Consider the following 24,855-nt stretch of genomic DNA (forward strand, 5'->3'; position numbering starts at 1 on the left):
CAGAAGGTCCCAGCTTCGGGTGACACCAGAGCTCACCAGGACTGCACTGTAACCCACTGAGCCCGTGGTGCTCTTGCCACTGGTGTGTGACACGGGTGTCACAGCAGAGCTTCTCTCAGTCCTCTGCAGAGATCAGGAGCTGAGGGTTTGTCACATCCAGGTGTGAGGAGGGTGGCCTGTGCCTGGCCTCGTTGATCTGTCCTTGCACAAGAAGGAGGGCCATGGCTCTGAACATGGTGCACCGTCAACTTTCCTGCCCTAGTGCCTCAATTTTTAGCTGGAAGAACCTTTCCAAAGCTGCACATGATGGTGTCAGGCCAAAGAGTGAGCAAAGTGTATTCCAGGTGTGTTACAGACCAGGAGCCAGGACACTGTTTGGCACTACCAGTGTCTGCACTGATCCACACTGGGGATAAGGTGGAGAAGAGTCTCTCTTGTGGCAGGCCCTGGGCCCAGCCTGCCTGGAGACATGGGTCATTCTGGGAGCAGAAGCAGTGATTCCCACAGCAGGACACAATTCAGGAAAACAGCATTCACATAAAAGGTGAAGTAGGATTTTGGTGAGTGATGGAAGTCCAAAAGAAAGGATGTTGCTGATTAGGCAGTGCAATGCTCAGGTGCTTCAGCTGATGCTTCTTAGACCTTCTCAAACCACCTGGGTAATGCAAGCCGGCCTCCTGGAATGCATCATTGATGGTAGGTTTTTTTGGAAAGTAGAGGAAAGAAGGGAATTTTAGACTTCTGGCCAGGATGCCAGGGTTGCAAAGGTAACCTTTCTGTTGTGGTTGAGGCCAGATAAGACCTGCCTTGAGTTTGGAAGAGCAAAGATGTACAGCAAATCAAGCAGTTTGGGGGATGAGGGGGAGGAGAAGATATAAGGGTTCGGCCAAAGCTTTCCAAAACTGAGGGAAGTTCAGTCAGGTAGAGATGAAAGCTAGCAAGTTCCTGTGCTTATTGGACCTGCTGGTTGAGCTCCACTGCAACCCAAAGCCTGGCCCTGCCCTGTGCTAGGAAGAGCAGGATGCATTTGTAAGGCAGTTGTGAGAGTCTCCTCTCCCCCACCCTCCACCCTCTGTGTTAGCCAGGGGGATCCTGGGGCCTTGCTGTCTGTCTCCACCCCCGGGGACCTGGGGAAGCACTGCTGTGCTTTGGCTGTGGCCTGCCTCTCTTGGGGCTGCTTATTTCTTTTTGAAGAGCTTGCGGAAGGAGCTCCGGAACCCCCCCTTGGGCTCGTGCCGCGGGTTGTGGTCGCTGAAGGATGTTTGCTCATTGTCATCCTTCTGGCAGAACCTGGTGTTGTCTTCTGCATGGAGCTCCTAAAAGGGAAAAGACAATTTAACCAGCATTTGCAACCTCACATTCTTGTTCCCTTCTCTCTATTTCTCTCTTTCTGTACTAGGAGGGACCTGGTGGGTGAGGAGGTGCTGATAAGGCTGGGAAGCAACACTGGTACCTCTGCAGAGAGCTTGTTCCTGGCTCTGGGGCTGAGGCAGGGACAGAGAAATAGAAGGATAAGCATTGTTAGAGGGAACTGGAGCCTTTCTTGCTAAGCTTTTTGTTTAGGGGAAGCTCATTAGCTTCTTTTGCCAGTGAGGGAGCAAGCCAGCTTGGGCAGTTGGAAGAACTTCCCACCCTCTCCTTTCTCCCCTAGAGCAGGGAGGCATCAGGCTTCGGAGCAGTGAAATGTGAAAAACTCTTCTACTGGCTCTGCTGCTGCATGGTTTCATATCTCTGGGGCAAAAGGCTTCATTAGCACACGCACCTTGTGGTAAATGTGCCACTAAAAGAGCTGTCCCTCTTTTGGGAGAGTGCCAAGCTCCTCTCAGCAAGACTCTGGACAAGACCCTTTTCTCTAATTCTGCCCACCACTGCCATGGTGATTTCCTTTGCACTGGGGTGAGAACATGTCCTGCAGTTCTGGACAAGCTCCACATCTGCACCCTGCTGTGGGCCTTAGTTCTGTGTAGGTGAGTGCCAAAGAGCTCATCAGCCCCTTTCCGTGGGGTGCCTGTGTCCCCATGGCTCTCCCCTCTGCCTCATCTCCCCTGTTCAACCTTCTACCACCTCCTTCACTCACTAGGCTGTGCTTATTTTTTTTCTTTTCTTTTGAAGTTTCCTTGCTGCCTTTTCAGTCAGGCTGTTGGAACCTATCTCCCATCATCATCTGCATCTAAGCACCTCAGAGCACCCTTGGCCTCCTCTTCCTTGGCTGTGACAGCCCAAAGCTGACTCTGAACAGTCACTGCAAGCTACAGAAACATTGCTCCTGCAGGACCTGGTGTCCCTGAAAGGTTACAGAGCTCTGACATGTCCCACCTGAGGGACACAGTTGTGGGCTCTGACTGTTCTCACACAGAGTTTGGCATAGGTCTGTACAATCCAGGCAAAAAATACAGGTGAAACAAAACCTATGGACCAGATCCGTGGTGGTGTAAATGGGCTGAGCTTGGCCAAGTCATGCTGGTTTACACTGGCAGGACTTATCCAGCACTTACCCAGCACTCCTCACAGCAGGTGGAAAGGCACCTGTTTAACTGGGTGCCAACCACAGCACTAATTTTGAACAGCTTTGTGTAAACTTTGTGACCTGCTCAGAACATTCACCTTGGGGGGGGAAGCTCAGTGACAGTGGAGACACACAAGAGGCTACCTTGTCTCAAAGGTGTTCTAGCTCAGCCAGCTGTGCACCTCAACCCATGCTTTTCCCAGGGGAAGATGTGTGTGAAAACGAGCAGTTGAGGTCTTGGAATGTGCGGGCTTGAAAGCTGTTTTGGCATGTTCTACTCTAACTGTATCTCACATCTTTCTCCTGCTGCTGCTCCTGCTGCACCACCATGTGCCTCTTTTTTTTCCTCCTCCTATTTAAGCCTCCTTACTTCCAAAAAGCTCGGTTTTTCACCCGCTCCTCTCTGTGGGGGGAAGTAGCTCCTTTGGGAGCTTCGGGATGAGGCTGAGATCATGTGAGGCTGAACATTCCTGTCCTGCTTCTGCTGCAGACGGCTCCCACTGCTGCTCCGTGTGCTGTAGAGTCTGGTGCTCACGCCCTCCGCGCTGCGCGGCAGCTCCTTCAGGGACCTGCTCAGCTGCTTCCCTTTGCTGTGGAACATCTCACGCTTGTAGGTGCTGCTGCTCACGGGAGTGCAGCTCTTAGGCAGGGGCTGCAAGGCATGGTCTGTCCTCTCTGGTTCTGAGGTGAAGTTCACAGGCCTAAGGAAGCAAATATCTAAGCTGGACTCGGAAGAGGCCGGGGAGCAGTTCTCAAAGAGAGCAAGGTTTTGGAAGGTGTCGTCTTCATAGGGGCCTGGCATGGTGAAAACCTCCCCAGGGTAGTCAAACTCTTCGTAGCTTGGTGCAAAGTTCCTGGCATCCTGCAGCAGCTCCACGGAGGTTCTGATGGCTCTCTCGGTGTTCCCCACCGCGTCAGCCGGCGGCGCTTCGTACTCCATTTCGGGGATCGATTGCAAGGGGGCTGTCAAGGCCTTGAGTTCCTGCTCTGTCAGCTGAGAAGAGGCAAGGATGTTCTCTGGCCTCTCGTGTTTTCTGCTTTCCATCTCCCAGTCAGGGGGTTTTACAGCCTGGATGTTCTCCATCACTGTTGGTTGCGGTTTCTTCATCTGCGGCATCAAATGCCTTAGAAATAAAAAACAAAACAAAACAAAAAAACAGACAGAAGTGGAATACTAAAGGATGACAGACAGCATGACAAATTCCCCCCACCCCTTCATTCCCCCAGCCCTGTTGTGTTGATTTTATGGCCAAAAGGTACTCTCCTGTCTTGGAGAACAGTAACAGAGGTGTCTCTTACAGAAATGGCCTGGCTGGTTAGGAGGACCAAACTTGGAGAGACAGAACTTCTTATCCAGTATCTTTGTCTGACTTTTGTATTCTACAGCATGAAATGAATAGAAACTGAGATGAGAAGGCAACTGCTCCATCTCTCTCCTGCTCATCTGCATTTTAGATTCTAACTTTCCTTCCCTTTCTGTAATGTAGGAGCTGTGCCTCACTTTCCTGTGGTCTGGTTGTCTTTTCAGGTGGACTGGGTTTCTCTCTTGGGTAAGGTGACTCTGTCCCCAAAATGTGTTAGGAGTATACTTGGAGGGCTCCTACCCTCCATGTATTCCAGCTGAGTCTTCAGCTCAGGAGCAATGTGGGGGTGGTGCCAGCTGAGGCTGCCAAGGTGGAGGCTGGAGCAATCTGTCTGTGAGAGGGGGGAGATTGGCTTGGGCAGTCTGGGGAGAAGGAGGCTAAGGACTGATCTGTAACACTGCTAACAGAGGGGGACTGGGAATGATGCAGTCAAACTCTTGTTAGTATCAAATGAGATAAGAAAGCACAATAGCCACAAGTTGCTGGCATAAGAATAAATGTAAGTCTAGAGTGCTTCTCTGATCATCATCTCATTTGGCACCTGTTAGGCTGGAAATGGCCAAAGGGGAACTGTATTGGGAGTGGCTGAGGGAACTTGGTCTGTTCAGCCTGGAGGAGACTGAGGAGAGACCTCACTGCAGTTACAGCTTCCTCATAAGGGACAGCAGAGGGGCAGGCACTGATCTCTTCTCTCTGGTGACCAGTGACAGGACCTGAGGGAATGGCTTGGAGTTGTGTCAGGGGAGGTTTAGGCTGGATATGAGGAAAAGTTTCTTCACCCAGGGGGTAGTTGGGCACTGAACAGGCTCCCCAGGGCAATGGTCACAGCACCAGCCTGACAGCGTTCAAGAGATGTTTGCACAAAGCTCTCAGGCACACTCTGTGACTTTTGAGAATGGTTCTGTGCAGGGTCAGGAGTTGGACTCAATGATCCTTGTCCTTTCCAACTCAGAATATTTTGTGATTCTGTGAAGATTTCCAGGTGTTACCAGTAGCCCTTATCTGTCTTGACTTAGTCTTGCGTCTTTTTGAACCCATTTCATACTTGTATCTTGTGATAGCAAATCACATCATTCAGTTATGTGCTGTGTGGAAGAGTATTATTTTCCCTGCTCTGAGACCTTGGTCCTGTTTCCCAGCTCTTGTAATGTTGACAGTGAATACTGCAGAGTGTTATTGTGCACACCACTGTCAGGCCTAAACAAATTCACATCCTCCCTGACATGCTGCCTTAGCAGGCAGCCCTGGCTAGAGCTCTGAAACATCCCCTGCTTGTAAACCACACAGTAGGGGATATCAGGATGGAGCCAGCCCTTCATCTCTCTATCCATGGACAGGGAGTGGTTTTGGAAATTACAGCCTGTAGCTGCCCAGTGTCACTGGCATGCTGTGGGTGAGGAGAGAATTTTCAGCCTACTTTGAAAGCTGCCCACAAGGACAACAGGCTTACGGGGTGGTTGTGCCAGAGGAAGGTGCTGCTGGGAATGACTGGATGGCCTCTTCAGTGTGGATGCCACTGTCCCGCATTGATGCTGCACTGGGTGTTGGAGAAACCTCCTGGCTTGTGCACTGGGAGGTGAGACCTTTGTACAGCTTCACCAGGGATGACCTGAGGGAGGAGAAATCCATCGTCGGGCTAAGAAATAAGGCAGGGAATGAGCACGAGCGTGTAGAATCACAGAAAACAGGACTGGGAGGGACCTTAATATTCCTGTTCACCTCTGCCCACCCCAAGGAAGAGCCTGTTCCACCTAGTCTGCTCCAGCCAGCAGGGCATCCTGCTTTCTGTGGTGTTCTTAACACCTCTCCTGATTGCAGTCCCTCCCCAGCAATCTGCTCCAGCCCTTTACCACCCTCCATACTTGGAAGATTCCCTTGAAATTTGATCTTGTTCTACTCCTCAGGTAATCATCACAAAGAGCAAAGGCAACCAGATTCTGATTTTTACTAAAAGCCTTGATTTCAAGGAATTATTCTGAACTACAACTTGAGAATCTACATTCAAGTTAATTTCCATCACAGTTAAACAGGTTATGGGAGACTTTTATTTCTCCTACCTCCTTCCCCAGAAAAATAAAATAACATCATTCTTTTGGAGTCTCAGCCCATAAGGGAAACAGTCCTCACCCTCACCAGGGCCTGGAGCTGCCAGAGCTAAATTCCCATGTGTTTTCCCACTGGGGAGTGACTTTGCCACCAGCTTAAGGAATCAAGTTATTCCATGAAACATGTGGCTTTATTTAGAAGGATTTAGAAGTGGTTTTTCTTTTGCTCTCAGAGTTAGGCAGAAGGGCCCATCCCAAGTCTGACCTCAGTTTGGAGGGCAAATGCCAATAGTGGTTCTTCTCCAGCATTTGGATGCAAAGGGCTTTGTTTTATTTCAACAGAGCAATGTGCCTGTTGATCTTGCCTGGACCTAAACCCTCTATTTGCCAGGCTTCCCCCACCCCTCCTTTCCCTGGTGACAGAGACAATGAGTAGATGTTGTGCTTACTTCTTCAGCTTTTTCCTCTTCTGTATCAGCAGGTCTTCATTGCACTGGAAGAGGAGGCTGTAGTGTGAGATGAAAACGCGGAGGCGCTGCACGCACACCAGCAGCAGGTAATAGTCAGGGTGCTCTTGCTCCGTGAACTTCAGGACATTCTGAGGCACAGAGGAGAGCAGGCTGTTGGGAGGCTGTCCTGACCCTTTCTGGGGAGAAGGCACTACTGGAACCATGGATTAGGGCTCTGGAGTGCTCATGGCAGTGCCCTGGGGAAGCTTTGCTAGGCACCATGAGTTTCTGAGGGACTTGGATGGGGCCTGCCTCCCACTAGCCCAGTGCAATTGCACAAGGAACCACTGTAAATTTAATCACAGAATGGGTGGGGGATGCACTGGTTGAGTTTAGCTTAGGGGGAATAAACCAATGTTTTGATTTTCTAGGGTTTGCTTTCTGTGTATTCGCCTTATCTGAAATGTTTCAGTACAATTCAGATAAGCCTTCTGTGAACCAGAACTCTTTTTATCAGCCATCTCTCTGTAGGACAGGTTGTTGGGCCCTAGGAGCCCTCTCAGATGTGTCCCATCTCTGACCTCCTGTTTTCCCAGAGCAGCAGACAGCAGAGCCTTTGGCTTCCCAGGGGACAAAAGCTGTTTCTGTCAGGCCAATTGGAGAAACTCACAAATATAAGCAAGCCTCATGTGAAAAAGATGAAACTTAAACTATTGTTAGCTGGCTTTCCCTTCAGAAGTTTGTTGGTTTTTTTTTTTTTTTTCTTCAAAGAACCTGCTGAGTTTGTCAGGTCTCTGTACCTGTACAGGCCCAAATACCAGCTCTGAGTCAAAAGTCATCTGATGTGATTAGAGCTCAACAGCACAGTTTCAATCCTGGGGCCCTACCTGTAGATGAATAAGGTATTCAGGGATTCGCTGGACTATATGAAAGAACAGAATGTAGAGATCAGACTTGATTTCTTCTTCTACCTGAAATAGAGAAAGTGACTTAAGAGTCTTTTCCACTCATAAAACACAATTCCTTCCAGATGGTTCTGTGGTTTAATGAGTAGTTGTGCTGTAAGGAGTTACAACAGTTCACAGGGGCACACCAGGCATTTAGGCTGGGGATTATCTACTAGGGACACTCAGCCTAGTAAAGTAGGGGGGCACGTTGAAAGTGCACTAGTTAAGTTTCAGTGAAACTCCAAGAAAAGTGTGCTCAGAATGAAGTTCTTAGTTTAGGCTCAAATTAATTGAACAAAATGGGATTGACTTCTAAATTAAAATATATTGGAGACAAGCAAATGGGGTTAGGTTACTGCACTTTAAACTACCTTTATATTTAACTTTCCAAGTTTAAATCAAGAATCCAGACCCAAATAGATGAAGCTGAAAGTGAAGACTCTTTTCTCTCTAAAGGACTCAATCCCTCTGTTTGGGTGAGTCCTCCATTTTCCAGGAGACAGTTCCTGGAAAAGATCTGGATAGCATGTTCATAGGCAAGCTTTTGGGAGGTTTAATCTGAGACATTGTTTCCTGGCACAGCAGAAAAGCTGCTTTGGTTTCAGACAGTGAGGAAGGTGTCAAAGCTGCCTTTTGTAGGTGCCAGTCAGCCATGGCAACCTCCAGGAAACACAACAAGTGGATTGGCAGGAGAGTCCTATCATGGGCAGGCATAACAGGAGAGATCCAGGCTTGCATGTTGCCATTACATGCTGGGAAGCAGGCAGGATGTTTACCTCCTTCAGGATCACCACGTGGATCAGAGAGATGCATTCTGGCAGGTCCCTCAGGTAAGCAACATAGTAGTCCAGAAAATTATTCTAATAAAAGAGAAAGAGAAAAGAACACACAAATTTAACAGAGGCTTTTGCTCACAGAGCCAGCCAAACAGTTAATACCCCACTATCACTGCTGGAAGGTCACCAGTGCAGCAGAGCTGCTGTTTCACTCCTTCAGGGCTTGGAACTTCTCAGGAAAGTCTGTTTTATAAAATGTGTTCAGCTGTTGAGCACAGTGTGTAAAGCTCTACTGCAGGTGGGGAGGGGTAGAGAGGCTGGGCAGTAAAAAGCTCTTCTTATCTGAGATTGTTAAAGTTTATAAAGTATCAGATGAGTTTTTACACATCCCTGCTGCTCACCAGGGCAACAGAAGTGAATGCAAGAAATCATGTGGGCCTCTGCCTGCCCACCTGCTTGTGAGAACTCTGAGCAAGGTGTATTGGGGCAGGGGAGCATCAGAACCCCCCTCTTTTCACACCCTCACTGGAAATACAGCCATTCAAGGTGTCAAGGCTCATGTGTGGCTCCTGCAAGCAGGTCTGGGTCTCATGTAGCTTATGGAGCTGTGCTATGGGGCTGCTGGCCCACAGGTGGGTCTGGCATGTGGGATCCCTGAACACCAGAGGGGCTGCCGTGCCCCAGGACTGTCCTCCAAGGGGGTTTCTGAAAGGCCTTTCCCTTCAGGCCACAGCTGCACAGCACAGCCCCTCTGTTCAAGGTGTCTTGGTCCACCTGCACCTCAATAAAATGTCATAAAACATGACAGAAGATTCTGGAGAGGTCTTTACCATACCTCATCATTTGTCAGCTTCAGGAAGATGTCTCCTAGGATCCCTTGTCGTGGCCAGCTCAGGACTCTCTCCTGGAGAGCGTGCAGTAAATCCACGTGCTGCTGCACCAGGAACCGCAAAGAGTTGGGGAAAAAGCTGCTGGGAGACCAAACCAGACTGGTTACACAGAGCAAAACCTCATCCCTAATAAGTGAAATCTGCTGGGGTGGGCATTTCTGAGTGGCCAGCACAGCCTTGCACGTGTAAGATTGACTGCACTATTATTGCTACAATAGCACAGGTGTTACTGACTCCTGTGGCTGGAGCCCTGGCTGCACTGGGGGGTCTTGTTTTGGCTGCTGTGTACATGCAATGTACATGCATGTCTCCAGCTGGCCATTAATGAAGTGTTTTTAAAGCTTCTTAGGCTTTCCTTGCAATGCCTTGAGTAGCTGACCAGAATTAGCAGCACTAAAAAGCCCCAGGCAATGCTGCAGTGGCTGATGGTGCAGGACCATGGCCCTGAGGCACTGAGAGCTTGGAGGAGAGCTCCCCAACTTTCTGTCTTGTCTCATTTGTCAGGCCCTTTCACAAGACAACCCACTGGTGCAGAGCTGGTCAAAATGTGCTACTGCCTTTCTGCCACTTCACATTGATTTTACCCAGAATCAGAAAGAAGATGGTGGACAAGATGCAAGGGACAGGTAGGAATGTCTTTAATGACTGCAAAAACCTCCCAGTGCCTCCAGTTTTCAACTAGAAATAAACTAAGTGTTCAAAGATCTCTGTGTGGATGTAAGAAAAGTTTGTGAGGTGATAATGCAGAAGTAATATTGACTGAAGAAAACTCCCCAAAAGACAGAGAGCACATTACATCAAATACCTTCTCTCTTTGGTGCTTCTTTTCACATCTGGCCCTTGCAGTGTGGCCTTGATCTTCAGGATGAGGGAAAGGTTGATGACATACTTCCTTTCTGACTCCAGCAGCTCCAAGGCGATGTTCTGCCTTTTGGCTTCCAGAAGACAAGGGTTAAGTTTTAAAATAAGAAAATACTGACCTCAAGGACAGCTGCATGTTGGACTGGTGAGGGGATCATGAAAGGAGAAGCTTTTTTAAAAATTATATCAATGCCTCATCTTCTTCTGTGTTATTTACCCAAAATGTAAAACTCCACCCTGATGCTACAGTATGCCCCAGCCATGACCAGTGCCTCAGTTTGCTGAGAAAGCTCCAATGCAGATGTATTTCCCCCTATGAATACAAAATTTTCTAAGAATAACAAAACAAGCAATCAAGGGCAAAACAACTCATATCAGGGTTTCCCATGCTGCAGAAACCCTGCAGAATGAGAGTGTTTTTCACCCACTTAAGCAGCTACTCTGCTGCAATCCCATCAGTACTCTGAACCTGGCAGGTCTTGGAAAGGAGAAGGGCTGTCCTGGGTACAGAGTCGTTCTGTCAGTCACACAGCCCAGCAAATACTCCAGAGGTCTTGGAGTGTGAGGCCGTGAGAGATTCCCCCCAGCAGCAGAAACTGGCCTGTGTGTCTCCTCCATGGATGCTAATCACCAGCCAGCTCACACCAGCTTTGAGCCTCTCTAGCCAGAGTTTTCTACTCCTTACCAGCCAAAGAGGGTTCCAATATTATGTTGTCTGCTGAGCTGTATCTGCTTTGGCCCATGTCCTTCCCTCTCTCTGGTTGCTCTTTGGAAATGTATTCATCTCCCCAGTCCTTGGTGTCCTTGGGCTGCTTCCACACTGTTGATGGCAGATGCATTTTTGACTGTCCCTCTGTTGCCAGGGAAGGCTTGAGGCTGTCATCTGTCTCTATGGCTGCTCCTGCAATGACAGACAGCTCTATGGACTCTGACATCTCAGCATCTCTCTGACAGGTTATGCTGCAGCAAGCAGCTGTGTTCCCATCCATTTGAAGCACTGGAAGGTGAATTTGGAGCATTCTTTGTGCTTCACAAGGGCTGTAGCCTTGTGGAGTTAATTTACAAAGGAAGTGCAGTTGGTGAGCTCTTCAGCAGAGCAAGGTTTGCACTCTGCCAGCGTTTATTTTCAAGCCAAATAAGATCCAAAATTAGACATATGTTAGAGAAGCAGAAACACCTTCTCTTCCCAAGTGGGAAAAGTGGTGCTCTCACTATTCTTTGTCACATCAGGAAGCTTCAATTCTTCCTTTCTGCAAAAGCACTTAGAATCTGAGAAAGCAACAGCAGAAGGGCTTTCTCTGCCAAATCCTTGGCACTGACCACCAGAGACACTTCAGGGACACAGGTTTGCCCTCATATCTCAACTGCAAGTAGGAAAATGGAGGTACAGGGCAGAGTGAAAGACATCCCTGTGAAATGCCTTCCCTGAAAGCATTTCTTCAGAGCAGTAAAGGCAGCACTCTAATAGAATCAGTCTTGCTGTCTTTTGATGCTTGATATTTTATTACCTGGGCCTGCTATGACCTTCACACCTCCTTCTCCCATGGGCATGATCCTGGTGTCAGACACTGTTGAGGAACAAAGGGAACTTTAGCAACAGAAGGCAACTGTAGAGCTTGCTTCTTCCTGCCAAGCCCTGTCAGTAGGGCAAAATCCTCCAATCTTTCAGAGTTTTGCTATGAAAACATCCCTGTTGGACTCTCCTGTAAGGAGGATCTTTTCTGCTGGGCTCTTGTCACAAGTCTGTGTTTCAGTAGCCCCTGCAGACAGATAATGTGGGGTCCCTGCTGTGCCCAGTGCTGTGTGACTGCAGAGGAATGTGAGCAGTCCTGGCATGCAGGTGCAGGTTGGTAGAGGATACTCCTGATACACAGAACAAAGAGGATGGAGACCTGACAAAGAGACAGGACTGATGTTTTGAGTGGAAAGGAGCTAATTGAAGAGCAGAGGGATGAGACTGGAAAGAAAGGAGCAGTGGAGAAGTGAGTGAGAAAGGTGATTGTGCAAGAGGATATGAGGGAGAGGGCTGACATGCCACCTCAGAGCATGGGGCAGAGGAGGGCTATGATTGACAGGTTCTGAGTGAAACAGAGTAGAAAACAGCACATGGTTTTCATCTAATCTCTGCCTTTGTTGACATTTTTAATGAATATGTTTTTATTGTCTTCCTATCTGAACAGCAAGAGAGTGATAGACCAGCTTAGACCCCCAGACTTAATTATAGAACCAAAGGCTCTGGTCCATCTCCTTTTCTTTTGATTCCAACTTCCATGTGTTTGGCAGTTGACAGTGTTTTCTTCATCAAGGTGTGATCCTCCTTCCTGTGCCCTCCTCCCTCACACAGAAACAAAACCAGAATTTTTATCAAGAGCCCCCATTTGGTTCTGTATCAGTGCCACTGGCACTACAGAATGAAGATTCAGCCTGTATCCCTCTCCTTGGAGGAAGCAAGAAATGGATGTTGAGACAGTGTTTGCAAAGCAAATACTTCCTGAACCCAGGTTACCCCAGTGATCTTTTTCTGAATTATTTTCCTGAGGAAGGCACTGCATTTGCCTATTCTGTTTCTTACCTTTTTCATAAGTGACATTGTGTAAAAGACTTGTAAAATCTTCATTGATCAGCACAGGTTCTGGGAGGTTGATGGATCGGAACGGGCTGCCCTGGAGAGGTGTTGGCACTGTCTGTGACCCGTGGTCATCCTTCTGTGCTCTCCTGTACAAACACAAAGAATGAGGTGCTTGGAAAGTCTGAATGCTACAGGTGAAGCTCCTACACTACATTTGTGGCCAACAGTGTCAGAAATAGGACAACTCTAGCAGAGACCAGGAAAGGAGCTGGCTTTGATGGAATTGGCAGTTCATGAACAATGTTCTGGAAATAACTTCCACTGGCTACAGGAGAAGGTTATTTCAGATCTATTATTTTGCAGAGCATATTTCATCTAATTAAATAGCTTAATTAGCTGAGGGGCTAGCCTAGATTTGCAAAGTGTTTGCATCAAGGCAGCTGTATAGACTCATGATCAAAACTCTGTTTTCAGAAGAGGGCTAATTAGGACCAAGCTGGACAAGTGTCTGCTTCATCACAGCATCAGTGTGAGCACATTCCCTGACTCTGCTCAGAGGAGAAAAGGCTGGTGACAGGAAAGCAGAGCAGGACTGCACCATCAGGAGCCCATTGAGTCCTGCAAGCCTGGAAGGGGAAATTGAAGTGCTGTTGTCTGAATGGTGGAGGCTTCTGACTTTCAACAGCCCCAGCATGTCTTTAGTGGGTCTCTGTTCTGCCAGGCCCTGGTTCTCCAGGGAGCTGCTGGGGGCTGTTTTTCTGTTGGAATCACAGTGAGATGTTAGCATTTTCCTTCTGTCTTTGCTCTGTGGGGTGTGTGTCTTGGAGTCTGGGGTGAACTGAAGCATTTCTAGTCATAAACAGTGTTGATACACACTTCCAGCCAGGAAAAAAATTAAGAAATTATGCTCTACAGAAAGGAACAAAATGGACACCACTGCTAATTAGCATTTTCAGGACCCTGGAGTTTGGGCCCTTACTTAGCTTTCATTTTCCGTGATTCCCGCCGCTTCTCTTGCTGCAGCTGCTCAATTTTCTGTTGCATTTCCTCCTGCTTGGCACTGATTTCTTCAATCATTGACTTTGCATCGCTGAGCTCCTCCTGAGAAACAGGCAAAAGCACAGCATTCCCATCAGCCTTACGTGGCACAGCTCTGAGTGCTGGCTGGTGTGCACAGAAGGTGCTGCAGGGTGCTCTGGGGAGTGGCTCTGTTGTTAGACACTCCTCCTTTGCATGGCCAGCCTGTGTAACACCTGCTGTGCACAATGTGGTGATCCTTAATCCTACAGGCCACTCACCCAAGCCAGCATAGAGCCCCATCATCAAGGCACTGGTGGGACATGAGACTCAGGGCTTCATCCACCACCAGCTGAAAGCATTGGGAGGACTTAATGGCATTTGGAGGTGGGCATTAGGGAGCACATTTCCCTTTGCAGTTTTCCAGCATGTGTATTCACATGTTGCACCTGGTTGAGATTCCAGTGTGACCACTCACATGTATAAGCTTTTGCCAATCAGGTCATGGATCTGCCCTTTTAGCCTGGTTTCCTAAGGAAATGAGGCCCTCCATATCTTCCCTGTCCATCCTCCCTCAAGCAGTTTCAGCCAAGCCTTACTCAGATGTAGAGCTCTGATGCATGAAGTTCCTGCAGGTTCCATGAGTGTGAGCAGCAGGATTGAGGAGAAATACTCAAGAGTTTCATGGAAACCAAAGGATTTCCCCCAGGCAAGGAGGTGACTTTAGTGGGAGCTCAGTGTTTGAATAGCCAACATGGGCATGAGGCAGAGGGAGAGCAGCCTTCGCCCCTTCTGTTGCTTGCATAATTCTTTGTGTCTGCATTTTAAATCCCCTTTTCCCCTATGACAATGTCCTGGGTAACCCTCTGTCTGGTTGCTCTGAGACCTCTCCCATGTGCCCTTGCCCTTTTTGTTGTTTTCCTTGCTCATCTGGCACCGAGGGCTCCTCTTGCCTGGTGCCATCTGTCTCCTTGTCACAGGGTTAGTAATGGGCTTTGTCAGTAAGCAGCCCTCTTTAGCTTCACAAGGTTTTATTGACTCAGCAAAACCCCCTGGGGAAAATTTGGAATAAAAACTATAAACAAGTTCCTCTGCCTGCCTCATCATCCACTTTCTGCATGGAGACACTGGCTGGTCTAAAGTGTACATCAAGCCTTCTTGCTAGGCTGTCTCTCCAGCCCTTTGTCTTTATCCTCTTGGGCCAGATCAAACCAGGCTGCACTTCCTCCCAGCCATGTGGAAATGCGACTTCAAAAAGCTTTAGGGTTTTATGTTAATTTGCTGCTCCCCAGCGGCTTTGGTTCCTGCAGGAAATGCAGGAGACCCGACCCAAGGAGAGGTGTGGGACAGTGGCCCAGCAGTAGCCTGTGAGCAGGCCATAAATCCATGGCATGTGCAGCCTTTGTGCCCACACTGCTTTGTGCCCAGGCAAGTCTCAGCACTGCCTCATGGCCAGTCAAGAAGGCTAAATGGGCCAGAGTGTGGGATACTTGTGAGCTGGAGCAGTGAGGGGACACCCAAAGCCAAAGGAAGTACCCCAGGTGTATCCAAAACAATTGCTCACTCATTTTCTTTGCGAACAGGGAGCATTGATGGAGGCAGGGGAATGCTTCCCTGTGCCAGGCAAGCTCACGTGGAAAGCATGCAGCCCCCCACAGGTCACACTCCTACCTTGAACGTGTTGAGGGAATTCTTCATCTCGGCCACCTTCTCTTCCATGGCACAGCGGCAGCTCTTGACCTTCTCCTCCAGGGCATACTCTCCATGCTGGATGCGTGACAGCTCCTGCATTGCTTCTGTGAAACCAGCCTTCAGCTCAGAGGCCAATGCCTGCAACTACAGCAACCACAAACAGGGGGGTTCAGTCCCTCCTCCCAGGATCAGGTGTTTGTGTCCCCGAGGGTCACAAAGGCTGGGTGTAACCCATCCTGTAAGGTGCTGTCCTCTTTCTCCTCCTCCTTTCATGGCTGGGAAACATGGGGAGAGGTTTGGCCCCTGCTGCAGTTTTGGTACAGAGTAGGAAGTGTTTGTCTTGGGCAATCAATGTGCACTTTTTCAGACTTTTTTAAAAAAACTTTTTTGAGTTTTTCCAGGCTCCCTGGCAGTTTGCAGCCTGTCAGCCTGTAGTAGGAGAGGACAGTCTGAAACATGCCAAGAAGGTTTGCAATAACAGCAGCCAGATTATTAATCTCCAAAGCAGCTGAGCAATCAGGAACGTGTCCGGTTTTGAGCAAGTCCTCCTCCCACGCGTGGGGCTGGAATTCTCCACACACAGATCTAGCCCCTCGCTCTCCAAGGGCTGTGGAGAAGCTCTGTCCTTTGCCATGGGCTCTTTCCATGGAAGGAGGCAGCTCTAACTTGTGCTGGGGAGGGAACAGGAGGTTTTCCCCTGGCATTCAGTGACACTGTGCCCACTCTCTCTGTTTTCTGTCCCTAGATGCCCTGTGCTCACCACCTAAGCTGGAGGCAGGCAGTGATAGCTGGGTGAAGCAGGAGATGGACCGGGGCAAGCCAGGCTGGCAGAGCAAGCAGACAAGGCGGGTGTGGAGGTGGGCAGTGAGGGGGATCAGCAGCTGGCACAGAGCAGGGAATTCCCTCTGGGAGCAGCTGGGGCTGGTGAGCCTGACTCTGCCCCAGTGCTGTGAGCGAGGCTCGTGCTGCCTGCACAAAGCCCTCAGCGAGGTCGCGGCCCAAGGCGCTTCGGCACAGAGGTTTTTACCTTTACAACAGAAATGCGGCCTAACATCTGGTTATAAACTGAGTCCAAAACGGGAGCACTGCTGGTAAGCGGAGAGCCACCCCGGGAACTCAGGCGCTTGAGTCCTGCAAATGGAGCAGAGATGGCTTCCGATACCTCGGGGCACTGGCACGCACCAGCCTCCTCTGGTCAAGGCTGGCAGTGTCTTTCCAGAGGATGTCTGCCTGCCATCCCCAGCACTCACCCCACAGCCCCCACTCTGAGCCTGGACACACATTTCCAGAGTGCCTGGGTAGGAGGAGTGGGACTGACAGGAACCACAGGCACTGGGACCATGCAGAGGGGAGCAGGAGGCTGAGGACATCTTCCTTCATCAGGATGAAACCCTGAGTCCCCAGGCCAGCTGGAGCTCCAGACTCCTTGGCTGAACACTTTCCCCCTCCCCTCCTGGTCACAGTGTCAACCCTGTGACCTGTGCATGTAGTCTGAAGGGTCAGAGGGGCTGCTTAGGGCAGACAATGACCACACTGCTTCTGATATCTCAGCCCAGATGGTCGTGGCATCATCAGACATCCTAACATATGTGCCTGGAGAAGGGGGAGGAAGGGAGGGTTATAAAGTACTGTGACTGTGCAAAATGTTAATATTCCCATCCCTGCTCGCGGGTGCTTAAGGACAGACTTTCCCCCTGAGCTGACCTGGCCAAGGCACAGTCTGTCTGCCAGCCTGCATCAGGGCTGGGCATCACACACTGCCCTCCAAGTGACAAGGGTTCATTTGCAAGATCTGTCCCTTCCAACTGGAATATGCTATTCCATTCTAACCTATGCTATCCATTTTAGAAATCTGCCTCAGGATGGAGGTATCACAGCCCCAAGTCTTGCTAGCAGTGGAGCAGTCCTTAGAGCTGGCCCTGGAGATAACATGTCTGGGGAGAATAAGCTGAGAATGAAATGTTTCTGCCTACAAGCCTGGCCATCTCCTTCTCAGATGCTTCCAGAAAGGGGGTAAATTACACAGATCCTTTGAAGGGTATTGGGGTGGGAATCATTGCTGATCTTGAGGTTTCAGAGTAAGAAAAGCTGCAAAGCATCAGCAAAAGTGGACCACTGCAGAGAATTTGGTGTCCATGTGCTCTGAAACACTCTATGAAAGCAGAGTTCAGCCAACAAAAGGAAAGACTTGGATTAGAGCCTGGATGAAATATCCTCTGCATCTGAGAGCAGACAGTGACCTGTTATTTTGGTATTTGCTTTTGGCCAATCTCTGCTTTTGTGGTGACAGTGCTAGCTTAGTTTCTTTGTGTGTCCATCTCAGTGCTCCAGAGCCCAGCCTGAGTCTGTCCTGCCCCATATATCCTTCCTCAGCCCCATGCAGCTTGCAGTGGCTGTTTCAGACACTGAAATGCATCCTTGTGTTGCTGCTTGAGGGATGAGTGCAGCCAGAAACACCACCAGCCACAGAGCATGTCTGATAGAACAAGAAGTGCTGAAACCCTGAGCAGGTCAGGGTTAGCATAGAGGGAAATACATTCTTGTTGCATTGGATGCAGAGTTGATCCAAAATCAAGTGAAGTGATACAGGAACAGCACATTATCTTTAAACTCTTGCCAAGCATGGTGTAGCTATGGATTTTAGTTAGAGCTCATTTCTAAAAGCAAGCTGTAGAAAACCATCCTTTAATCCCATAAGCTGTTAGAACAGATGGAAGCCACTGAGGTATCAGGCCCTGCCCATGTCTTGGCCAAGTGACAGGGCTCTGTCTCCACAGGGATGGCCTATGCCTACAGGACCAGAGAGGTACTTCACAGGTTTGTGACCCTCTGGAAAGTCAAGCCAACTCTGTGTTTCCAAAGTTTCTAAGTGCAACACATACCAAAAAAGACAGATTGTGTAATACAGCAACAGTTAAACCATAATGTGTTGCCCTGGCTCACTTATTCATGGGACTAAAGATGTAATTTAACATTTAAGTTGTGGAATTTAAGAAACAATAACTTAAATTGAACTAATGCCTAGAGGATAAATGAATCTGCATAGTCACAGGGAGTCCTTCAAACCTGTCCAACAGCTGTTCAAAAAAAGCATTTAGGCATCTAAATAATTTAGTACCAGGTACAGACTTCATCTGCCTTTGGACTGTGGCCCTCAAACCTGACAAAGCAGAGCAGTGAGGTATCCAGTGCCTTGTGTTTGTAGGTATGTCTTTCTTGGGCCCCATGACTCCTATTTCACCTGCTGCCCTGATGATTTTCAGCTCTGTGTGGAAAAGCCATGCTGTTCACAAAGGGTGCACAGGACTGATGCTGCGTCCTAGAGCCGAGGCAGCAAAACTGCAGAGTCTCCCCTCTCTCTCTTGGTGGGTGCCAGCAATTTGAGACATTTGTAAAATATAACAACAGTCCTTGCAGCCTAAAGATTTGTTCAGGCTTTGAGGCAGCCCAGGGAGGATAGTTCTGCACAGCAGATGGGGATGGTTTATGGAAGGAGGGAGTGGGATGGAAAGAGGGCAGCAGAGCCTTGATGAGCTGGGCCACTGTCCTGGCTGCCACTGAAGGGATGGGAGGGAGCCCTGCCTTCTCTGAGCAGCTGTGTCCCCACAGGTTCCCCCAGCACTGGCCAGGCTGTCCAGGGCCCTGATTCCACAGGGATGGCCATTTGCACCTGCACCCGTGGCAGCTGCCTCAGTCCTACACTAGAACAGGACCTGCTGTCTGGGACCTTGAGCTGGAGCCTGTCAAAGGCAGTAGAAAACAGGCTCATGATACAGAAATACTGCACAGAACAATTCTGCTGTTATAAATATATCCTTGAAAAGAGCAGAACCTTCCGTGGCCATGAAGGAGTACTGTCTGTGGTGCTTCCCCAGCTTATCCACTGTCCAGCACTGCACATCTTTTGGGGCTGCTCTGAAGAAGTAAACAGACATTGTATCTCAAAAGAGGGCTGCCTGAGGACACTGCTTGAAACCAATCAGGCACAAAATCCAGTGTTTGACACAAGCCCTGGATCTGATTTTTCACAGTTGCATGATGTGTGCTTTTACCAGGAAACAACTAATTTTTAGAACAGCTACTAACTCCTGTGCTTAAGGGCAGCACTCCTACAGCCAAGCATTAGGAAGGCTTGCAGGGCCTTACAGCAGGAGAGCAGCAGAGCTGCAGTGGTTTACAAAGAAGCTGGTCCTAGGAGTATATCCAGCATATGTATTCCTAGGCAAGGATGGTAGGCATACAGTCAGAGCAGCAAAGTACAGAAGAGAAGGATGACTTAAAGGGAGCAGCAAGTACCCATCAGCCCTTGCTCCACATCTGTGCAGTCCCTTTTGGTAACTGCATCCTCCAGAGGGCCTTTGCTGAAGCAGAAGGGAGGAGCCAGCTGGTGACTGACATGTAAGGACTCAGGAGGGTATCCACATGTCAGCTGGAAAACAACATGTGTGCTTGGTGTTTCCAGCACACAGTCCATGTGCATGTTGGATGCACTGTGCTGGACCCCTGGAGCTCTCTGGATGGGAAAAGAGGATGAGATGACAGAAGTGCTGGGTAGCTCATGGAAAGCAGTGCCTTCTCCACTTGCCATGGTGCACTTGCAAGCAATTATGGACATTAATGTTGCAATGGTGGCAAGAGAGGTCTCAAATAGTCTGATTTCCACGTCAGGGGTATGTTTCCTCTCTCAGATTACGGTTCCATATTGAATCAGACCAGGGATTAAACTGCTTAAAACTCTGTCACATTTCCTGCAGACTGGAAATGAGTAGGAAACATCACTATGGAAAGGCTGAAACTGCATCTTGCAGGATGGATATTCCTTGGGCTGTGGTCATAGACAACCTTACAGCATCTATGGTGTCCAATTGCAGCAAAAATGTTAGCCCAAAGACAAGGCACAGAGCTCAGGAGGAACTGATCACCAGGGTTTCTAGCTGGGAGGCCAGACAAAGACATGCAGAAAGACTCCACACTCTGGCTGCTCTGGATTATCAGGCAAGAGCACTCCATGGTCTGAGGAGCTGGGAGGCTGCCAGGATAACCCAAAGCCCCACAGAAGACTTGGCCCCAGCTGCATAAGACACCCCTGCCCCATGTCAGTCAACAGATCATTGCTCCTGGGACAGTTCAGCAGGTTTGCTGAAAGCTCATCAAAGCTCAGTCATGAAATCTCCCCCCAGCCCAGTGAATTGACATTCTCTAGTTGGCGCAAATGATGTCAGCTGCTTAATTAGCTGAGCTCACAAATCACCTGTCTAAATACAACTGGTTGTGAGCAGAGAAATTTTACTGAAAGGTATTTTAAGATGAGGCCCAAGATGTATGGTATTTATTCATGCAGTGTGCACGTTTTGGTCACCATGTTTCTTGTAAATGCCTACATTTTTCCTTCAACTTAATTTAGCTTTTAACTACTGTTTATATATTAGTAACTCTTTAAACTTTTGGAGTTATTTAGGGCATTTTGCTCATCTTTACCTGGGAAATCTGTGTTGCAGGGGTACTCACAGGCACACTTTCAGTCCCTCCTGTGGGAATAAAGAACTTCAGTCAATTAAAATGACTTATAATGGCTGCTATTAATAACTGGAACAGAGGGTTTGAAGTCCCTCTTGAGGAACAAATCAGTTTTAAAGGACTCAAGTCTCACTTTAGGAGGTCTGAACACCATATCTTTTGTAAAATAAACTGCAATTATAAAATGGGAATGACTCACCTAAATTCAGATGTTAAATTCACCTTATTTGCTGTCCTTTGTCTGGCCAGAGTTGATCCATGCAAGGAAGTGAGAAAGCTTGTATGTGCAATTAGGACTAAATTGCTCCCTGTGAAGTGTAGTTCTATGTACCAGCCTTAGATAACACTATTTTTGGTTTTTTTTTTTTTTTTTGTCCTAAAGCATTACTGATCTGTTTCTCTACTGAAACAGTCAGATTTGTCCTCTACTATATCTGTACATATTTCTATCACCTCCACAAAAGGAAAAATACCTTATCTATATATTTTAAATTTTATTTTGTCACAATGCAATCCAAGCAGTAATGATGTCTTTTCTAACCTCCCAAAAGTACACCTTTTCATTGGTTTTGTCATTCCTGGGGTTTGTGGTATGGTGATCCCAGCTGATCTTGTAAAACTTAACATTGCTGAAACAGACTTAGCTGATGGAAGAGATTATATCTATTTTGCAGAAGTATTTGGACACTGCAGAGACATTATCTCTAGGCATTAATCCTAGAATCATGGAATCATTTGAGTTGGAAGGGACCTTTTAGAGGTCATGTAGTCCAACTGTCTTGTGCAGAGACCTTCAGTTGTCCAACAGAAATCACCTCTGGCTGTGCTGCCATTGCCCTTTGAGGCAATTGCAGTCCAATGGCCTTGGTGTTATTCCCTCCACCAGGCTGGATCTCACTCCCAGAAAACACCATGCTACTCTTGTTCCTCATTCCCCTTGGGAATGCCACTTCACCAGATGGGTTTTCTCTTGCCTCCAAGTGTTTGCCTCACTCATCTCTGCTAAGTCACAGACATGACCAATAACCCCATGCCCAACTCCAGGGGAAGCCAAGCTCCTTCTTTCCATGCTGGCTACAGATGCTTGGTGCTTTTCCAACCTGGGCCTTTAAGGCCACAGAAATCCAGTCCTGCAGAGGCTGGAAAAGCATGCAGGGAGAACTCTGCACAGTCAGCCAGTGGAAAGTTGAAGCCTGGAAGTCAGAGCTATACAAGGCATAGCTCCATTCTGATTTTCTTTACCCCTGAGGGGGAATGTGGGTTACCAGCAAGGACACCTATGAAATGGCCCTGTTCTGATCTCCAGGATTTGTCCTGATTCAGAGGAACTTGAGCAAATTCCCCCATGAATTGCAGAAGGGAGAGGCAGAGAGGCTGTGTGCTCCTCTCTGCCCATGTGCCACTTCCTGCCTGTGTTCATGGCTCTCTCAGCTGTGGGGCTGAGTAGCTGGGTCAGACACTGAGCCTCTAGGGAATATCCTCTCATGCTCCCTCCTAGGAAAACAAGAAGCAGCAGGCTGGCTGGGAGAAGTGACTATGACTGCAAACTGCCAGCTGTTTGGGGTCAGAACTCATCAGCCAGCCTGCACCAAGTCCCATGTTTCAATTTTTAAATTACAGGTTGTTTTCATCTTCACCTTTGGCCTGTCTGGTTCTTTTTTTTCAGATTTTCTCTGCAACCACATGAATTAGGAACTGACCTTTGGCCAGAAGTTTCTCCTGATGCCTGGAGCTGGGGCTGTGTCTACAGTGACTCTCCTGAATCATGGAAACTGAGGCCCATGCCAGGTCTGTTGGGCTCCTGCTGTGGGATAGCAAGGACTGACTCAAAGAGAGCAAGAGGACAAGTTTCTGAATTAATAGTACAACACAAACCAGGTGCTGGCAGGACAAGGAGATGCTGTTTTTACAACATGGGTGGGTGTATTGAGTGCAGAGCTCTGTGAAGGACTGGAGGTGTCAGGTAGAAGCATAGCACAGCAAAGAAGAGCCTTCTCAAATTTTCTTTGGGTGTCTTTCAATCTGATACATAACACAGAGGGCCTGAGCCATGTCCTGCAGAGATCTGTAGGGATCTTTCATGTGGATTTGATTGTGCATCAGTCTGTAATGTCCTTGGATTTACTAAAAGTGAGGAACTGCTCCTGAGTGAAACCAGAATTGCGGAGAGGACCACTGCTAGTGTGACTTTACTTCCACCTTTGCCATGAGCACTCTTTGAATGTACCCAGTCAAAACCCAGATAATTTCTATAAAGTCACTGCAAAGAGCTGAAGCAGAGGAAGCTCCTCACAGTCTCACTGTGGGAAACAAGGGACTTTGTGCATCTCCCAGTTTCTGCACTGAACATCTGCAGCCCATGAGGGCATAACAATTAATTGGAAAAAATCCCTGAGATAATTTCCTTTTCAGCCTGCTGTAGTGTAAGGGCCTAGGTACATAGACCTAATTTCATCAAATTAGAATAATCATCATAATAATAGAGAAATTAACTTTTCTGATAACTATGCCATGAATAGTGGCACCACCAAGCACCTTTTAAGAGGGAAAGAGGTGGTCCAGTCTCCCTCCTGAGCTGACAGCTGTGGACACTCCTAGAGCTGCTCCCCCTGCTCACAGTTCCAAGAGTTCCTCACCATACGGACACAGTGCCTCTGAGGTGGCAAGGCAAAGCACAATGCAAGGGGTTTGGGGTGGAAAGCAAGCACCACATTCCTCTGAAAGAAGTCAGTAACCACTAAAACCCTGGATTTGAGCTTTTCAGACTTTCTAGAATGCAGCCAGCCTTACAAGGACTGATTGCATGCAAGCAATGTGGCCTGGATACATCTTGGTGCTTGCAAGACTGGGATTGGTGCAGATATCTGTGTTGTGGCACCAATATGAACAAGAACCCCTCTCTACAAAGCACGTGGGGGAGAGAAGCAGATCCTCATCACAGCACCCTCATGTAAAACACAGCTTTTGACAGCCAGAAGTCTCTCTACATCCTAAGGCAGAAGTGGGGCACGAGGCAAGAAAAGGATGACTTCCCACATTGGACATTACATATGCCACAGGAGTATTTTCCAAAGAGGAGAGGGAAATGGTTCTAAAATAAGAAATAAAAATGTCAACCCCCAGATATTTCTAAGAACTGAAAGTACTGAACATTTGCCACGGTTGAGAGGTGCTCTCAGGGGCCTGGCTGGTGGCCAGCAGACAGCTCCTATGAGAGCATGTTTCTCTCTTGCTGTCTTTCATTCTAGCAAGAAGTGAAATAAGAGGCTGCTTTACCTTCGTGTTTGTTTGTGTCCATGGCTGCTATGGGGAGTGCGTCCTCGCAGGGACTCGTGTCCTCACTCGGGAGGGCTCTGGCTGGTCACTGGGAACATCCCATGGCTTACAGCTGCCCACATGGGAGCCCTGGGCTGGGGCTGATCTGAACCCTGAGTGCAGAAAATGCAGAAAGGGTTTATTGAGCAGAGCTGCTCAAAGTTCAGGCAACAGAGAAAGGAGGAGGGATTTGAGACAGAATGAAGCATCCTAAAGATCTGTTTGGGTTCACAGAGTGGATGCTGGTACAAACACTTCCCTCCCAGCCCAAGGCCATTTGTGCTTCCATGGACAGGTGACTAAAAGGTTCTATGTAGTCCCACAGAGACTGTTTTCTCAGCAAGGTACTTCCTGTATGAACACTGAATCAAAATATGCTCTAGTTTGAACAGCACATGAACACCTTGCACAGGTGTTCTGCATCCAAGAGTCAGCTTTTTGCTAGGCAACCAGTCACCCAAAATCTGCTTCAGACCTGTGTTTGGGCCACAGAAATACTGCCTTCAGAATGCTGCTGCACAGTTCTGCCAGCACTTTAGGAGGCACTTGTCCTGCTGTACCTGCTCTCTCTGTCCACAGCCTCCCTGACTGGGAGACACAGGAGTGCTGCAAGGCACCTCAGCGTGCAGAGGTGTGGCCTCTGTGGCAGCCAGGGACAACAGGGCATGATGCTGTGCCCAAGCCAATCCCATGGTAAAAAACATTCTTTTTTGGTATTAGGTTATTCCAGAGAATGACAAGACTGCAAGTTGTTTTTAAAGTAGCTAGAAGTTTTGAGGACCAGGTATTTAAGTGTGTGTCTCTGAGCAAAACAGACTGACAAATTCAACTTCACTAGCAAAGTTGTTAAAACTTTGGTCCCAATTTAAATTCGTCAGCACCACAGAAAATTCCTGAGACTGGGCTG

At 48.4% G+C, this 24,855-nt stretch overlaps 1 protein-coding gene across 1 annotated transcript; it reads right to left on the bottom strand.

Moving 5' to 3' along the window:
- Positions 1–1,098: 1,098 nt before the first annotated feature.
- Positions 1,099–23,957, bottom strand: ARHGEF33 (Rho guanine nucleotide exchange factor 33). Its single transcript, XM_058020979.1, has 15 exons — positions 23,910–23,957; positions 20,595–20,644; positions 15,096–15,260; positions 13,387–13,508; positions 12,411–12,553; positions 11,347–11,406; positions 10,524–10,739; positions 9,783–9,912; positions 8,923–9,055; positions 8,088–8,171; positions 7,252–7,335; positions 6,365–6,513; positions 5,321–5,479; positions 2,869–3,630; positions 1,099–1,317 (listed from the first exon to the last, which is right to left on the bottom strand). Exons 1-15 carry the CDS (start codon positions 23,929–23,931, stop codon positions 1,179–1,181), a joined length of 2,418 nt encoding a protein of 805 aa, XP_057876962.1. The 5' UTR covers positions 23,932–23,957; the 3' UTR covers positions 1,099–1,178.
- Between the last annotated feature and the right edge of the window lie 898 nt (positions 23,958–24,855).

Source organism: Melospiza georgiana, chromosome 3 (genome assembly GCF_028018845.1).
Source record: "Melospiza georgiana isolate bMelGeo1 chromosome 3, bMelGeo1.pri, whole genome shotgun sequence".
NCBI classification, from domain to species: domain Eukaryota; kingdom Metazoa; phylum Chordata; class Aves; order Passeriformes; family Passerellidae; genus Melospiza; species Melospiza georgiana.

Excerpts from the sequence above, each read along its gene's own strand:
- ARHGEF33 (XM_058020979.1), bottom strand. The coding sequence starts at position 23,931 with ATGGACACAAACAAACACGAAG. Across the intron at positions 9,056-9,782 it reads AGAAGCACCAAAGAGAGAAG|CTTTTTCCCCAACTCTTTGC; the intron begins GTATTTGATGTA and ends GTCTCCCAGCAG. Across the intron at positions 6,514-7,251 it reads AATACCTTATTCATCTACAG|AATGTCCTGAAGTTCACGGA; the intron begins GTAGGGCCCCAG and ends TCTGTGCCTCAG.